The sequence below is a fragment of the Plenodomus lingam genome (genome assembly GCF_022343315.1).
Source record: "Plenodomus lingam strain CAN1 chromosome Unknown contig_9, whole genome shotgun sequence".
Lineage (NCBI taxonomy): Eukaryota > Fungi > Ascomycota > Dothideomycetes > Pleosporales > Leptosphaeriaceae > Plenodomus > Plenodomus lingam.
The window spans coordinates 495,947-514,842 of NW_027093973.1; the positions used below are offsets into that span (position 1 = coordinate 495,947).

General features: G+C 42.5%; 4 protein-coding genes across 4 annotated transcripts; all 4 read left to right on the forward strand.

The window, feature by feature from the left end:
* Positions 1 to 587: 587 nt before the first annotated feature.
* Positions 588 to 3,756, forward strand: IAQ61_010693 (uncharacterized protein; the record flags this gene model as incomplete). Its single annotated transcript, XM_003834652.1, has 3 exons — positions 588 to 1,104; positions 1,152 to 2,676; positions 2,727 to 3,756. 3 exons carry the CDS (start codon positions 588 to 590, stop codon positions 3,754 to 3,756), a joined length of 3,072 nt encoding a protein of 1,023 aa, XP_003834700.1.
* Positions 3,757 to 6,622: 2,866 nt separating this feature from the next.
* IAQ61_010694 (uncharacterized protein) lies at positions 6,623 to 8,107 on the forward strand (the record flags this gene model as incomplete). The annotated part of the gene is made up of 1 exon (XM_066098888.1): positions 6,623 to 8,107. One exon carries the CDS (start codon positions 6,623 to 6,625, stop codon positions 8,105 to 8,107), a length of 1,485 nt encoding a protein of 494 aa, XP_065951046.1.
* Positions 8,108 to 8,151: 44 nt separating this feature from the next.
* Positions 8,152 to 8,706, forward strand: IAQ61_010695 (uncharacterized protein; the record flags this gene model as incomplete). Its single annotated transcript, XM_003834653.2, has 1 exon — positions 8,152 to 8,706. One exon carries the CDS (start codon positions 8,152 to 8,154, stop codon positions 8,704 to 8,706), a length of 555 nt encoding a protein of 184 aa, XP_003834701.2.
* Positions 8,707 to 16,494: 7,788 nt separating this feature from the next.
* On the forward strand, positions 16,495 to 18,402 carry IAQ61_010696 (uncharacterized protein; the record flags this gene model as incomplete). The annotated part of the gene is made up of 1 exon (XM_003834655.1): positions 16,495 to 18,402. The coding sequence occupies one exon, from the start codon at positions 16,495 to 16,497 to the stop codon at positions 18,400 to 18,402; it is 1,908 nt and encodes a 635-aa protein (XP_003834703.1).
* Between the last annotated feature and the right edge of the window lie 494 nt (positions 18,403 to 18,896).

The following is an 18,896-nucleotide window of genomic DNA, read 5'->3' on the forward strand; positions in this document are numbered from 1 at the left end:
CCGATGTTTTGACTGAGAAGATCTGATAATTGCGTTGTGAGGAGAGCGATGATGTATGCGGAATAATTCCTTCGTCATTTGAGTATCCAACAAACTGTGCAGCAAAATGAACAGTTCCCCTCACAGTATCGCCTTCATGTGTAGCGTCGTACCAGGCTATATTGACGTGGGCACTTGAGCGGCGGAGCTTGCCAAGTAGGCTTCTCGAAGACGATGGCTCAATGTAGACCGGATCTTTCCTATCCAAAAGCAATTTAGCCATGCAGAATACCCGGGTCCGCTCTATGTGAACTCACCACCCAATGAATCAAGGATCCGCCATCTCGGGCCGTTGCACCCCGAGGACTGGTCGGAGCCGGTTCCTGGAGCATCGTAGTCATGCGAGGCTCCAAGGGCCGGCTGGGGATGATGTACATGGGCCGGGGCAACATGGAGAACGATAGCTCGGTTGGTTTGTGGGGCTGGGGTAGGTAATATATAATATGCAAGATCCAGACGACGATCCAAAGTTAAGGATCTCCCCGTCTCCTTCAAGTTTCTTTCCAGACCTTGTTGTTGGTATAGGTACCTCTCCAGCAGCAATCATCATGGAACTCCTCTCCCGCACAGTGCTGGGCTTTCTTTCCCTCTCGGCCGCTTTTGCGGGCACAGCTTCTGCTGTAGAGGGATTTCGAAAACCGATCGTCACGACTCAAGCAGGCAATGGAAGCTCTCTGCTCGCCTCTCGCGGCTCTTCGGTCCATATCCAAGCGGATGCAGCAGACTGGCCTGGTGTGCTGCGTGCGGCTCATGATCTTGCTCTCGACTTTGGACGTGTCACAGGTACCAATGGTACGCTGAGGGCATCTGGTACGCCAACGGCAAATGCTTCCACTATTTTCAATGTCACAGGTATCAGCAAGGATTGGAGTGTTGGCTCAAATGCCTCTGCCAATACGGCTGGAACTATCATCGTGGGCACAATTGGTAAATCTAGTCTGATTGATGACATGATTGCAAGTGGTCAGCTCGATGTCAGTGCTATTGAAGGTCAATGGGAAGCCTATGTGAGCACATTTGTGTACAACGCTGGCAACGCAAGTAGTGGAGCGCTGGTCATTGCTGGTATGTTCTGGAACTCCATTGTACCACGCTCTACTAACCCCAGCCAGGAAGCGACCGTCGCGGTGCAATCTATGGTATCTACGATGTTTCGGAGCAGATTGGTGTCTCGCCGTGGCATTGGTTCGCCGATGTCCCAGCCAAGTCACATGGTTCCATCTATGCTCTTCAGACCACCAAGGTCCAAAAGACGCCGTCTGTGAAGTACCGCGGCTTCTTCATCAACGATGAAGCACCCGCTCTGACTGGTTGGGCGAACAAGCGCTATCCTATTTCGCCCTACGGAACGCCTTTTGGTGCCGAGTTTTACGCCCAGGTTTTTGAGCTGCTGCTAAGATCCAAGGCAAACTACCTTTGGCCCGCTATGTGGGATGGCATGTTCAATGTCGATGATCTGCGAAATCAGCCGCTTGCCGACGAGTATGGCATTGTAATGGGAACTTCACACACCGAGCCAATGGTCCGAGCTACCCAGGAATGGAGTAAAGTAGCAAAAGGTTCTGAGTCCGGATGGTCGTGGGCTACCAACAATGCCACGCTGTACGAATACTTTACCGAAGGTGCACAGCGCGCTGCACCATACGAGAATGTGGTGACGGTTGGTATGCGTGGATACCACGACACTGCCATGTCTGCAGATGTCCAAACCAGTGTTTTGGAATCTGTTGTCGAAGCTCAGCAGGAAATTCTCACCAAGGTCTACGGGAACGCTTCAGAGGTGCCGCAGATGTGGTGCCTGTACAAGGAGGTTCAAGATTACTTCGAGGCAGGCATGCAGGTTCCCGATTGGGTTACCCTTCTCTGGACTGAAGACAATTGGCAAAATATTCGAAGACTTCCCGTTGGTGATGAGAAGAAACGGTCCGGAGGTGCTGGTGTCTACTACCATTTTGACTATGTCGGTGATTCGCGTAACTACAAATGGCAGGATACCATCCAGCTCCAGAAGACTTACGAACAAATGAAGCTAGCCAAAGACAGAGAGGCGGATCGCATCTGGATCGTCAACGTAGGCGACATTAAGCCTGCTGAGATGGCTATCAGCCATTGGTTCGACATTGCCTACGACATCGACGCTTACGATGAGACCTCCGTTCCCCAATGGATCACGGAATGGGCTGCTCGAAACTTTGGAGAAGAGCACGCCCAGGAAATCTCAGATGTCATGGATGAATACGGCGCGCTCGCGAACATGCGTAAATTTGAGTGGGTCGAGCCTTCATCCTACAGCATTCTCAACTATGAGGAGGCAGACCACATCCTGGCCAGGTGGCGGGCAATTGCGAAGACGGCCCAGGACATCAATGATGCTCTTCCTGCAGAGGCGCAGCCTGCCTTTTACCAATTGGTGCTGCACAGAGTTCTTGCTGGTGGAAACTTTGTCGACATTCAGGTCGCCGGTGCCAGAAACATGATCTATGCACAAATGGGCAGAAACAGCGCAAACAGATGGATGCAGCACGTCATCGACGGTATGAAAATCGACCACAACCTTACCAGGAAGTACCACACACTACTGAATGGCAAGTGGAACCACATGATGGACCAGACTCACCTTGGATATCAAGGCTACTGGTGAGTACCCGAGCAGTTTCACTGAACAGCAGCACTGACCATGATTTCAGGCAACAACCAATGCGTCAATCTACTCCCGATCTTCGTTGGGTGCAGACTCTGGAAGATAGTCTTGCGGGTAACATGGGCATCGCCGTTGAGGGCAGCAATGCCACCATTCCCGGTGACGATATGTGGCACAGCAACGGTGGCAGTTCCCTCACTTTGCCCGGCATGACACCCTACACACCCAAGCGCTGGGTCGAGATTGCCCACCGAGGTACTGGCCCATTCAACTGGAACATCTCAGCTGACCCCTTCATCACCCTCTCCCAAACCGCCGGTACTCTTAATCCTGACGACGATGACGTCCGGGTATATGTCGACGTAAACTGGAGCAAGGTCCCCTCCAACTTTGGCAAGATGAGTACTCTCAACTTCAGCTCATCCACCACATATGGCACCCAAGGCGGCAACCCCCACGTAACTGTCATGGTAAACAAGACCTCCATCCCCTCCAACTTCACCGCTGGCTTCGTCGAATCCGCCGGTCAGCTCGCATTTGAAGCCGAACACTTCACCCGCCACCGCCCCTCCGGCAATCTCTCTTACGCCATCCTCCCCAAATACGGCCGCACCCTCTCCGCCGTCAAACTCAACAACAACCTCGCAGAAGGCCTCACCTCTTCAACAGCACCCATGCTCGAATACGACTTTGTCACTTTCACTCCTACCACCGCCGCAAAGGGCCTAAACGTCACCCTCATCCTCACACCCACCCACAACATCAACCCCAAAAAACCCCTCGCCTACATCACCCAAATCGACAACCTACCCGAGCAACGCAGACAGCCGGTCATTGACCAGAAACAGCCAAACTTCCCGGTCGGTTGGGGCAAAGCCGTAGCCGATAGCGCCTGGTACAATACCACAAATTTCGGGGCCGTGGCGCCAGGAGTGCATACGTTGAGAGTGTGGCTTGTGGAAGCGAATGTTATTTTGCAAAAGGTTGTGCTGGATTTGGGGGGCGTGGTGGCGAGTCATAATGGGCCGCCGGAGAGTTTTAGGGTAGGGATGGGGAATGCGACGGTGGGGATGTGAGGGGTGGGAGTGGAGGTTGGAAGGTTGGATTTGAGTCAGTGGGGAGTTGGAAGTCAGTGAAGAAAAGAGAAAGTATTAATATTATTCGTAATCCAAATATGGCAGTTCGCAATTTGCACTTTTCTACCACCTATCTCCCTTCCTCTTATCTCCCTTCCTCTTATCTCCCTTCCTCCTATCTCCCACTCTCTTCCCCGTCCCCTTTCGATAAAAAAAAATTGACACAGTATCCCCACACAAACAGAATTTGGATATGTATATATATCGCCCCCAGGCACAAGAATCCCACACGTTAAACGCAGAATTGTTCCTACGACTCGAATCCGCTAGGAAACTCTAGATTCGCGAATTCTGGGCTTCTTTTTCTTTCCTGGTCTATTTTCCGAGTGTTTGAATACTTGGTGGTGACGTCTTGCGCTTTGTATCTTTCGCGCTACGTCCTAAGTGTGTTGGATTTGAAACCCAACGAGTAGAGGCCGTTTGAAAAGGATTATGAAATCGAGTTGCTTGAGCGTGGAATCCGGATTCCGCAGATAGTTTACTTAAGGGGTGTAAGTGTCTTGAGGGATTTTCTTTCGAGGATAGAGTGTTTTGTGCAAGCAGTAGTTAGGCCGTATCCTTGAATCAAAGTCTCGACAAGAGCTGTATATACTCTCGCCATCACGAATATCATGATTCCCATCGTCCTGCTTCTACTGCATAGCTCGCCAAGCGCACTAGTTGTCTGAACAATTGATTTAATAATCGCCGAACTGGTTCTTTATATGTGAAGATTTCAACTGACTTTACAATGTTGATATTTTCGATTTTGTTCTGGGTATGATAGTGTGATTCTGCATACAAACCAAGTTTAGGTTCATCGCTATGTTGGAGCGGTTACAAAAGATTCAGCTGTCGGTGTTGACTGTGAATATGAAAAACCACCAGGGTGATCTATGTATCTCTTCCACTCAAAATCTTCTGGAGGCCTGAAGAGGGTTTTCGTAAAGTACCAATGATGATTACGTACTTACTATCGTATGTGTCTCACCCAGGAATGTAAGAACAATATCTCTGGTGAACCATCAGGGATGGATACTCTTCCCATCTTGAGGAGTTGTGTTCGGCAGCTGTAGTAACCCAGGGGAACGGGGAAGATTGATCACTTCAAATAGAGGTAGTAAAGTTGGGAGAAGTCTATACCTCCAACTGCATTCTTTTTTCGTGTTGTGGATAAAAAATAGTCCTGTTCCCTCCAACATGTCCATATTCAAACACAAACTAACTGCCTAGTCTACGCGTCCCCTCTTCAGCACCCTGTGCCACAGCACGGTACTAAAGAAGTTAGGTGGCTCAGCACAACTATAATAACCTAGCTATACTAATCCCCCCAGAAGCTGATAATGTTGCCAAAGTCGAAATGATGAACTTTCGGCATCCTAGAAACCATGACCTGATCCCATGTCTATTCCAGCATTCTAGAATTAGCCATATCCTTTTTCTGGGTCCCAAAGTCTAGCTTTTTGGGTAATGGGTGCTCTCTTGTATTAGTCTAGATTTTATATTGGGTTGTTTTGTCTTATTAGGAGGGAATGGCGGAGTCAACTAAATCCAGAGACCTATATGTACCGCCGTGGTGATAGCTATAGAGTTCTTTTTCGCTTTCGTGTAGCTATTTAAGAGTGCCTGATGGCCCTGATGTTTAGTATTCAAAGACAAATTGTAACACAATCAAGAAACTTTTGTCTTTTCACTTCGAAACTGTTCAAATCAACAGTGACTTATCATTCAACATGAAACTTTTCTTCGCCCTCGACACCACTTTTCTGTAAGCAGTTTGCTCATACATCTTTTACTACTACTCTCCCCTTTCTAACACCACATCGCAGAGCTCCTACTCTGGTCGAGGCGGCATATATGTACAACTGCTTCAACGTCGAGGAACCTTTTCGCAAGACCGCGACACGTTTTTGCCATGAACTCGGCGGGATCTGCCTTGATAAGATGACAAAGCTTAACTCAGTAAACATACCACAAAATCAAGACATATTGTATTCTAGGGTTAATCGACTTTGTCAGTGCATTAGAGACACTTTGATTACGGACGAAGACTGCGCTAAATCCTGCCAGAAGCTTGAGAACGGTAGGCTGGTCGATGAATACAGGTGGAAAGTTAATTGCATGAGTTGGGCTGCGCCATGTCCTCCCGGAACCGCGACCTGAAATATTGACATACTGATACCAGCTTCTCGAAGGCCAGGGCTTCAGCCTTTCACTGAATGTTGGCTAGCGTATCCTTTTGGTTCTTTTGACTGGCCAGCTCAGTTAGCTGATGCTCTGTGCGGCAGTGGTCAACGTTCTTAGTCCTCCGTGATCCCTCCATCAACGGGTTCATCCACTTTGCGTGACAGTACCGGTACCGGTAGACTATAAGATACTATCTCTAAACTGGTGTATATAACAATGGTACACAGTATTGTGTATTAACGGACGATTGCCAAGTAGTAATACATGGCTCAGGCCAATTGCTCCCGACCTATGGCTAATGTTGGATACTGCGATGTTTCCTCGCTTTTATTAGTTGCAACCACCATAGTGGTGTCCAGGATGAGTTTAGTGTATTCAATTTGAACCAATCCTAAAGAGAAGCGCGATCGGCCCTAGCGTAACAATCTGAAGCTCACAATTGGTTTAAGATTGACCGGCTCTTCGTACCTGGGCTACTTCACAATAGTACTAGCTTGATCTGGTCCCCGATCGATGCTTCCGCGTTTCAGGAACGATCTGCGTCATCGATCGGTCTCGCGACGCGAACGCGAGTGCAGGCGCTTCTCATTACAACACAGGAGAGGCTCATCTGTGCTTTGTGAACAAGGACTATTTGTATATGTGCAGAATAACCGCCTTTGTTTGGACTTTTAATCCCCGCACTTTCCAACAACGCAATTACGGATACAGCTTTCATTCTTCACCTTTTGTAACCAACGACTACTCCTCTCGTCCTACATTGATTGCGGCCATGTTACCCAAGCGCAAAGCCACCTCCCTGATCCCACCAAACGCTGCCTCTGCGGCTGGCTATACCGATATCTCCAGCGCCTCTCCTAATAAACGGTCTCGTCTCTCCAAGCCTCTGCCGAAAGCTTTCTCAAAAGTTGCACCAACTGTCAAAGCCATATCCAGAGTGGACGAGAGTGGTGCGCCTGGGGAACATGTCAAAAATGATGTAAAGTTTGACCACTCCAGGCTTGAAGAGCGAGCTGGTATCATAGATAGGAGATACTATCCTGCAGAAATGAACAACGAACGATGCGCCATGTACAACGAGAACAGTCTAGTGAGGCCGATCGAGGCCCTGAACCAGACATTGACAAACACAAAGGACAAGCGAACTACGATTCGTGACGGAGAAGGGGGAACAAGTGGAGACGCAGTCATACATTGGTTTAAGCGCGATCTGCGTCTCCGCGACAATACCGGCTTGTCGAAAGCGTATGAATTGGCGAAGGAAAACAATATCGGAGTGATTGGTGTCTGGATCATGAGTCCACAAGACTGGGAGGCTCATCTCGTGAGTCCTGCGAAATGCGATTTCGAACTTCGGTCTGTGGAAGCCTTGAGCAAGGAACTCAATGAGCTTGACATACCGTTACATATCGAGACAGTATCGAGGAGAAAGGAGGTGGCCTATCGTATGGTTGAGCTGGCACAGGAGTGGAATGTCAAAAATGTGTACTGCAATCTGGAGTATGAGCCCGATGAGCTGCGTCGCGAGGAAAGATTGGTGCGCTTGATGTTGCAAAAGGGCATAAATTTCGACCCACAACACGATGATTGCGTTGTACCACCTGGTAGTTTGAAAACCGGTGGCGGAAAGCAATACGCCGTATACTCACCCTGGTTTCGGTCGTGGTTAGCCCATCTCCATGCGCATCCCCATCTGTTAAACGAACGAACGATGCCTGAAAAGAACCCTTCAGGCTTCCGCGAGAGATTTGCGAAACTTTTCGATTCTACAATACCTGAATTACCAGAGTCAAAGAGTCTGACTGAAGATCAGAGGAAGCAATTTCACCATTTATGGCCGGCTGGTGAAGCAGCAGCAATCGAACGACTTCAAAGATTCTTAACGGAGAAGGTCGCAAAATACAACGATACACGCAACTTTCCAAATCTGAACAGCACTGGCCGCGTGAGCGCGCATCATGCTGCTGGAACACTAGCGGCGCGCACTAGTGTACGACTGGCGAGAGACATGAATACCAGCAAAAAATTGGACGGTGGTAAGGATGGTATCAAAGTCTGGATCTCTGAAGTTGCTTGGCGAGACTTTTACCGACACGTCCTCGTACATTGGCCTTATGTGTGGTGAGTTCATCGCGGCTTTGCCGTAGACTAAGCTAACGAATCATCAGCATGAATAAACCGTTCAAATACGAATACACAAACATCGAGTGGGAGTACAATGATCCGCACTTCCGCTCTTGGACTCAAGGCAAGACGGGTTACCCTATCGTCGACGCAGCAATGCGATCCCTCAATCAAACAGCATACATGCACAATCGTTTACGCATGATCACGGCGTCCTTCCTCGCAAAACACCTCCTTCTTGACTGGCGGCTTGGTGAACAATACTTCATTTCTCATCTCATTGACGGTGACTTCGCATCCAATAATGGTGGCTGGGGATTTTCTGCCAGCACAGGAGTGGACCCACAACCATACTTTCGCATCTTCAATCCATGGTTGCAGAGCGAGAAATTTGATGCCGAGGGAGACTTCATTCGCAAGTGGGTGCCCGAGTTGCAAGGCGTGGAGGGCGCAGCAATACACAATCCTTATGCAGCTGGTGGCAAAGCGGCGCAGATAGCGAAGAAAAACAGATATCCGGAGCCCATTGTAGAGCACAAGTTCGCCCGAGAAAGATGTTTGGCAAGATATAAGGCCGGAATCGGTAGGGACACTGCATGACAAGGACTTGGTGTTGTGGCACATACAACGGAGTATCCGTTCACAGACCAAGTCACAAAAAACCCCAATACCGATTTGCAAGCTTCGTGGAACCATGGATGTTTAATCCATGGCCTTTCCACTCTTCCAGACTCATGGCGCTATCCATGTCATGTGCTGTGCCCCAGAAATTCGCTTCTCGGACCCACTTCCAAATTAGCTTATTCCTTCGTCTGCCTATTTGTACTCCACTCCGTCCACACGGTACTTCATTTTGCAATACCGTTGGAGTGCGCTTGCAATTGTGCAATTATACGGCTCGTTAAGACTGACAATCCAGGACACACAACTATCGACACTGGGTTGACATTCTCGTCGCTTCCAGCAGTTTTTACTGCTTCCTATCCTTGAGCCATGAGTCCGGGGAAGTGTCACCCGATGAATCGCATCACATGCCCACGCTAGTGGAATGACCATACAGCTGAAGTGGTATCATTGGTAAACCGGATAGGCCCGATTCAACTGCGGAGAAGCCGGCTGCATGCACAGTACCTAGTACCTCAGCTGAGGGCGCAGTTCATATAACCATGGAATTAGCGCTGCGTGAACTCGTATTCAGCATAGGGTTAGGCTGTGCCAAGCTCTACTAGCTAGCTAAGCAAGGTTAACTAAATATTATACTATAAGATTTTATAACATATTCTAAACCTATTCTAAATATATTCTATACTAGTAACACTATAAGCTACTACTACTATACCTATTACTAATATATCCCTTATATCCTATATAAGTAGATTAAAATATATTTAGAATATATTCTTAATAGGTTATAGAAGTACTATTAATAGTACCTTACCCTTAGCTACGTCCTAGATAATATTAGGGTATAGCCTATAGTTAGCTCTAATAGGGTAGTTAAGATAGAGAGTAGAGAGTGCTACTACTATACTAAGATTAATAATAAGGGCACCTTATATAGAGTAAGAATAGGTTCTAAACGTATTCTAAATAGGTTCTAATATTCTTAGGCTATTCTAGGTACTAGGGGCACTCTATATACCTATACTAAAAAAGATTATAGGCTTAATATAGCCTACTATAAGGTTAGTAGGGTTAAGAAGACTAGCTAGCCCTCTATAAGAGAGGTCTATAAGGCAAAGAGTAAATATATTATTAACCTATTCTTAACTTATTATACTAATATATATAGACTTTTATATAAAGGTTATATATAATTACTAGAATACTTCTTACTATAAGTTATTTAGAATATATTTAAAACTTATTACTAATATATTTTATAGAAGTTCTCTAAGCCTAGCTAGTAGCTACTATAGGCCCCCTTATAAATACTAATACCCTCTTAAATATAATTTAGAAGAAGACTTACACTAGCTATAATAGTAATAAGGTATAGCCTATAAGAACCTATTAAAAACACGTTACTAACTTGTTATAGCTTAACTTTATTACTATATCTACCCTACTAAGGATTTAAGGTTATTAGGTTCCTTATACTATCTATACTTATAATTATCCTAGCTATAGTAAGTTATTTATAATATATTATTAACCTATTCCTAATATATTTTAAGACTATTACTTTAATACTAGTATAGACCTTGCTAATTCCTACTAGAATACTACCTAGTTCTACTTGTAGTATACTTTTATAGAGCCTAGGGAGGATAGGGAGGATAGAGAAGATACTAGAGAGGGGGAGGGAGATAATAATAGTAATAAGTAGGAACACGTTAAGAATATATTAAGAATAGGTTCTAATAAATAATATATAATAGTATATAACCTAAAAGGGTAGTAGTAATTACTAAAATAAACTCTTTACTCTTCTCTTTTTTTTTCTATCTACTAAAAGTAAAGTACTATTTACTTTTATAGGGTCCTTTAATAGTATATAACTTTTTCTTTTTACTTTTATAGGTATTATAAAGCTCTAGTAGTCCCTTAGATTAAAGAAGAATCTAGTATTTATAGGTGTCTAGCTATAACATATTATTAATATATTCTAAATATATTTTAAGAGACTAGACTTATATCTCCTTTTTACTACTTTTACTAAATATTATTTATAGTATAAAGGGGAGCAACTATTTACTCCTCTTCTTTACTCTCTACTTCCTTTTTAGCCTCTACTCTAGCTACTACTTCTTATTATAGACTAGCTATCTTAGAGGGTTCTTAAACCTTAGAGGAGGCACTTAGTGTAGTTTACTTTACTAGCAGAGAATATATTATTAATATATTTAGAACATGTTCTTAAGTATTTACTATTAAGCTCCTATAGAAGATCCTTGCTTCTGCAATACCTTATATTATAATTCTACTATAGTTTACTAGGGCTATTTAAACCTTAGGATAATACCTCTTAAGGTAGTAGATAAGATTACCTCTATTAGAGAAGTAATACTAAAATAGTTATTAATATATTATAAATATGTTCTAACTTATATATATATATACTCTATAAAGTTCCTATACCCCTAATCTAGCCTAAATAGCCTAGTAGAAAAGCTTACTAGGAAATACTATACACCTATTATTTAGGTAGGATATTATAGGAGAGAATGCCCTAGTATTAGATAGAAGTAACTTAAGCTTAATATATTACTAGTATAAATCCTACTTAGTATTAGAATAAGTTTATAATATATTCCTAGCGTGTTCTATTATATACTAACTTTAAAAGATCTTTATAGACTATATTAACTAGTTATATCTAATAATATTAGGAAAGATAGATAGTAAAATAGTATTAAACTCTTAAATATAAAAAGTTCTTATAGAGTATAAGAAGAAAGAAGAAGAAAGAGAAGAAGAAAGAATATATATTTATCTACTTATATATACTTATATAATAGACTAGAATATATTAAGAACTAGTTAGGAACTAGTTACTATATTTATAGACTAACCCTACCTTATATAAAAAGTAGCTATCTCTTTCTTAAGTTTAAACTATGCCTTTTATAATTTAAATAGTGCCTTTTTCTATATAAGTTCTTCCTTATCTACCTCTAGCTTTTCTTTTCTCTCCTTTAGAGCCTAATTACTAAAAAGAGCCTTTTATTATAAAGTTTATAGTTATAAACTAATAATAAGTTAGGAATATATTATAAATATATTTTGCAAAGCATACCTTTAGGTTGCTATTAGTAGAGGAGAAGAGCCTAGTAGTAGAGAAGATAGAAAAGGGGCTAGTAAACTTCTTTCTAATACTGCTCTACTACTTGCCCTCTAGCTTTAGGCTTTTAAGCGTACTCTTTTATTTCTTATTAGGACTAAGATATATCTAGTTAAGTTAGATATAGCAAGACTTACTTTATTATTATCTAGAGTATTATTATTATTATAGGACGCGTTCTAAATATATTCTAAACACGTTTTAATTAGCAAATATATATAATACTAGCGTAAGACTTACTTTCTCCCCTCTAAAGCTTTTTAAGGTACCTTTACTTAAGCCTATTAGGAGTTTTATAGTTATAGCGTATTCTAAACTTGCTTTAGGCTTTAAACTCTTTTATATCCTATAGATCTATCTAGTATACACTATATAATATTACTTATATAATTCTAATAGGTTAAGAATAGGTTATAAACTTACTTCTAAGTAGCCTTAAGAATACTTACATGCTTACTAGTTTTATATCCTTTCTAGCCTGCTTGCTTAGCTATATTTAAATAAGATTCTAGTTTTTCTTATACCTCTTTTAATATTTTACTATAGTATTATATAATCCTAGTAGTAATTACTAGGTTTTTCTTATAGATTACCTAGTTTTAGGTATCTTTAGAGGGTTCGTGTTCTAATTATATAAGAACAAGTTAGGAATATATTTAGAATAGGTTTAGAATATGTTTACTTACGTAAAAGGAGGTTAGCAAGCTAAAAGTATTCCTCTACTATTAATACCTATAGTAATTTACTTAGACGTAAAGAGGTAGTATTATCTAGCTCTCTTTTATATACTTTATAAATACTTCTTTATAGATATACTTAATAAAATCTTATATATAATTAAAGTTGCTAGCACTAGTTACACTTATAGGGATTAATTAACTAGAGATAGCGCCTAAGTCCTAGAAACAAGTTAGAAACATGTTATAAACAGGTTATAGTATGCTATAAAACTTGCCTATTATCTACTTATTATATATATTAATAGTAGTCCTATAGAATCCCTGTAAGTAAATATACCTCTATAACACTTATCTTTTTATAAGTGTTTTACACTTCTAAAAGAAGTTAGTAATAGCAACTTAATATATCTTAGTTATATCCTTATCTATAATAATTTAGCTAAGTATAATAACTATAACGTGTTAGAAATATATTATAAACCTATTCTTAATATATACGCTTCTTTTCCTATAGGTAGAAGATTACTATTAGAATCTCTACCTATACCCTATATAACCTCTTATATAATATATCTATCTAGAATATATCTTAATCTAATAGAATTAATACCTACTCTTTAAAAAGGCAAATAATTAAGTTACCTAAGCTTAATATAAAGATTTGCTATATATACGCCTATAGTAATATATTAGCAATATATTCTAAACCTGTTCTCTTACACTATATATAGTTTTAGGATCCTAATGCTTTATCCTCTACTTATAGTGTACTCCTCTAAGGCTACTCTTAAATAGGAACTATAGAAGCTTTTTACACTTTATAATACGCAAGATTTTATCTTTATTTACAAAGCTAATATATATTTCTTTAATAGAATAGAAACCTTTAAGTTAGAGATAGGTTTAGAGCTAGGTTAAGTTTAGGAACTAGGCTATAATAAGTTAGGAATATATTTATAATAGGTTATAAATAACTTATATTATATAAGCTATAGAGTAAGTATAGGCTATAATACCTTTACTACTTCCTTAATATTACTATTAGATAGTATTAAGGGAGGAGGAGGTATATATATATATATACTAAAAGAAATAATAGTAAAAAAAGGTATTACTACTATATCTATTAGTATAATTACTTAGAAGGTAACTTTACACAGGATTTTAAATAGAGATCCTTGCCCTTATAGATAATTAACGCCTAGAATATATTAGGAATATATTAGGAATAGGTTATAATATACCTACTATACTTCTTTATCTAGCTTAACTATAGCTTAACTACAGAATATAAAGTAGGACTACTAGAAAGATTTAATATCTCCCTAGTTAGAAGACCTTATAGATATATAGAGTCTACCTCTAGTAGTACCTAACTAAAATAATATTTTTTCCTAGTAGTAGATATTAGGCTATAGTTCTAATAGCTAATATATAGTTAAGCCTATTCTATAATTTACTAACTTATTATTAACACGTTTTAAATATATTTAAGTTTCGCTCCCTACCTAATTTACTATAGTCCTTATTATAGGATAATAAGATACCTAGTAGTCCTTATAAATCCTTAAAGAGAAGCGCTTAATAAGGCTATAATAATAGCTTCTTATTTATAGTTCTCTTTATAGAATTTTCTTAGGTACTATACTTTTTAAGGTTTAGATCTAATTATATAATATATTATTAATAATATAATAAGAATATATTTATAACATGTTCTTAAGATACTTACACGCTTTTACCCTAGAGTATTAGTATTTATACTAGCTTGCTAGCTAGCTATTAAAGAATAGTAAAGTTATAGGCCTATTAAGATAGATAGACTAGCAGGAGTATTATACCTGCTAGAATTAGAATAATTTAAGAATATATTCTTAACGTGTTACCTATATAGCCTATATAAGCACCTCTTCTCTTATTAGGTAAGAGCTATCTTTATATTACTAAACTAGTATTATATACCTATACCCTTAGCTATATAATTAAGGGTATACTAGGAGAATAGCTGCATGCTTAATAATTACTAGTATAAGTAGTAGTCCTTAACTATTACTATAAGTAAGGTATATATTATACCCCTATAATATATTACTAACCTATTCTAAACTTATTCTATTTACTTTTACTTACTTCCTTAATACTACTACTACTATCCTCCTCTAGCACTTTATATAGTTACCTAAATTTATCTTTAATATTACTATCTAGTTTAGATATATTATCTAGTACTACTATACTAAACTCTAGTATAGTATTTAGGAACGCCTATATATTATTAAGAATAGGTTTAGAATATATTTAAAAAAGATAGTAATAAAAACTACGTTTACTTGCTTAAATTACCCTAATTTATACTTAACTATAGGCTAGTTTATATAACTATAAAAATTTGCCGCTGTGACGTGGACTTGAACCTACAGGGATATTCTAACCACTTAGAGTAAAGCCCAAGTCGCCCGACGCTAAACCCATGGTCATATGACATGCCACCACTACCTCAGCTGGCGCAAAGATGCTTTTCAGGCGGTACACGTCTAACTACCAGGATACGCTTCCTGATCCTGGGAAGAATGCAGGGCCAGATAGGTTAGACACACGACTGAGTATTCCGATCATCTGCTCGGAAAATTTCCACGGGGGAAAACACAATCACGTTGCCGACGAAGTGTCTACTGTAGTATTTCTCTCCCAGCGTCCTGCCCTGCAGGGGAAAGTACTTAAAGATCCGGAGCAACCTAACATTATGTACAACATCCCTACTGGATGTCGAAAGTCTAGATCAGCTTCCATGGCTGGATGCTGTTCTCAAAGATCCTCTTCGAATCTATTCACCGCTGCTTTCGAGCCGCGGTCAAGTCTTGCAGGCGCCATCATCGATAGCTGCAAGGCACGTAGCATCGCAGGTTACTCGTTGCATCCGAACGCAAGTAATTTTCTCTCGAAGCTATCGCGATGGGTTCCACATGACCTATTGGAAGAACCCAGTGCCCCAGTCTTAGTGGAGATGAAGACGTGGTAAATGCCTTTCTTGACTGGCGCCTGAGTATGCAGTTTGTCAGCATCTTGGAGGATTTCTGGCGCCGCGAAGCTAATGGCATACTACAGCTTGGCAATGGAAAAGCTGGCACCTGTCCCGTACATCTACCGACGCTACCTTGCGTAGTTTACGCCTGGCTTCAATGGCATACGACTTGATATCGCGTCGAGATCCAATATTTCACAGATGAGGCGGTTGCAGAGATATATTGTCTATTGATACTCCTACAGGAGCACTGTGTTCACTGATATCATGGGTTGACTGAAGTCAGGAATACTGGTTATGTGTGCGTCATCATATCTAGCCCACATGAGAGTTATCCTGCGCCCAAGGGTCTGACAAGGATCTATTTGAAAACGGATCCACTTCAAATACCGAGAGAAGCTACATCCCAGTGTACAACACATGGAGATGTGGGACAGGATGTGGAGCAGATTTCTTCTCTTGATCACATGACAGGATAGCTAGAAAAGGCTCGATGAACCGTTCACTAGACGTCATATTCGAGACTGGCGACCAATCATCAGTTTGACGGCTAATTTTCGGGGCGGAGATCTTGCTAATGTCGGTGGGCCTAACCCGCTTGCTTCCTGCACTCCACATTCCCCGACCTTGGCAAGACTATCAACCGTGAAAGATGGCAGTCCAGATGGAAGTCGGTAGCTGGCGGAAGAGGTTGGCTTACGTCTTGGACATCAACTACTGGCCCGAAGATACGAAAGAAATTTTCAATTGCCACATTCTCGGTTTTGGTTGAGTAATGGTCAAATGACAATGACCATGCCATTCCAAGAAAAAAGAAGTACATATAGCTGCGTGTAGAGTGCCTGGTTGTCGGTTTTCTGGAGAACAGATCACGGCTTAGTCCTTCTATTAACTGCATCACAATGGTTGCACGCAATCGTAGCCAGCGAAAGCTGACTGCTTTCACAGCACTTCTTTGCGCCACTTCGGCCATGGCATCCGCCATCTTCGCTCCATCCCCAGGAAATGCCAAGCTGAACATTATCACAGCACGCCAGTCTTCACCAGAGGTCTTGCCATACCGTAATGCATCGCTATCGGTTGATGAGCGCGTCGAAGATCTCATCCAACGGATGAACCTCGACGAGAAAGTAGGCCAGCTTTTTCACAACATCATCACCCAAGGACCAAATGGCACCATAACAAACACCACAGCCCCGGCTGTCAGTGAAAAGCTCATGACACATTTCAATCTCAACGGACCCATCTCGGATGTACGTGCAACAGCAATGTGGCACAATACTTTGCAAAAAATGGCAGCCGATACTCGACTAGGCATCCCTATCACAGTCTCGTCAGATCCTCGTCACGCTTTCAAGTCCGCCGATGGTAGTCAGATCGCAGCGACTCGATTCTCGGCATGGCCAGAGAGCATTGGGCTTGCAGCACTGCGTGACCCTGATACTATTCGTGCTTTTGCTGAAATTGCACGTCAAGAGTACTTCGCCGTTGGTATTCGGTCTGCCCTGCATCCCCAAATTGACGTCGCTACTGAGCCTCGCTGGGCCAGAATTGGTGGCACAATGGGTGAAGATGCGTACTTGACTGCCAAGTTGGTCGTTGAATATATCAGGGGGTTCACTGGCCCCGATGGTTTTGGAAAGACTTCCGTTACGACGGTAACAAAGCATTTCCCCGGCAGTGGACCGGTGCAGGATGGCGAGGACAGTCACTTTACTTACGGAAAGAACGCGACCTACCCTGGCCACAATTTTGAGTACCACCTCATTCCATTCAAGGCTGCTATCGCTGCTGGAACCCGTCAGATGATGCCATACTACTCGCGACCAGTGGGCACTAGCCTAGAGGAGGTTGCTGCTGGACTCAACAGAGACATTGTAACTGACCTTCTCCGTGAGAAACTCGGGTTCGATGGTATCGTCGTTTCTGATTGGGGTCTCATCACCGATGCCATCATCGCCGGCCAAGATATGCCAGCTCGTGCATGGGGCGTTGAGAATCTGTCTGAACTCGAAAGAGCAGAGAAGATCCTGAACGCTGGCACTGACCAGATCGGAGGTGAAGAACGTACAGACCTCATCATCGAACTCGTGAACAAAGGCATGATCAGCATGGAGCGCATCGACATCTCCGTCCGCCGTCTTCTCCGCGAAAAGTTCCTCCTCGGCCTGTTCGACAACCCATACGTTGATGTTGATGCTGCTGTCCAGAATGTCGGACGGCCGGAATGGGTGCGTCTAGGGTACGAGACACAACGCAGGTCTTTTACTCTTCTCACGAACGACAACGATACCCTCCCTTTGAGGCCAGCACCGGGCGCCAAGTTTTACATTGAAGGTTTCAACTCGACCTTCCTCGAGAAACGCAACATGACCGTCGTGGCCACACCCGCCGAAGCCGACTACGCCTTCCTTCACCTCAACGCACCATATGAGCCCCGTCCCGGTGGCTTCGAGCGCAACTACCACTCCGGCAGCCTGGAATTCAACGCAACTGAGAAGGCACGCCAGGCTGCCATTTACTCCGCCGTTCCCACCATTGTCAACATGTACCTCGATCGACCTGCGGCCGTACCCGAGATTGCAGAGCAAGCAGCCGCATTCATGGTAAACTATGGGGCCAGTACGGACGCTTTCTTGGACGTAGTCTTCAGCGTTGAGGGGGCGGGTCCTGAGGGACTGCTCCCATATGACTTGCCAAGAAGTGATGAGGCAGTTGCAGAGAACATGGAGGACGTGCCGTTTGATACCAAAGATCCTGTCTTTAGGTTTGGACATGGTTTGAGGTATAAAGTAGGATATTTGGATTGAATGGTCTGGATGTATGTGAAAATTGATGCGACCCACGAAAGTACGACGTAGCTGTACATAGTTAATCTACATGTTCGAATTGTCACTTGTCATTTTGACCTGCAAGGGTGACTTTGTGTGAAGGTAGATAGAAAGGAACGTGTGCTTTGCGGGACGGAGGCGAAGTGGAAGAAATGGGAGTTGTTATTCAGTGTTATTTTGAGTGAAGAGAACGAGTGAAAGGGTGAGTAGGTTTGGGGGAGAAGTGGGAACTTCGGAGGACTGGTTTCATTAGGCGGACAGGGGGCGGAGGATTGCTCTGTGTTGTGAAACTCGGTTGGAAGATTGCAATACGCTGCATACAGCAACAAAGAAGAGCCGATGAGGAAGTTTACAATTTCGCAGTTCTTTTGTTGTTCGCACCTGTAAAAATGTGAATCCCAAATTCTCCCGACATCGTATGATTTCTTGTACTGCCATCCGTGGCATACGTCAAAGTAATGGAGCACGTTAGC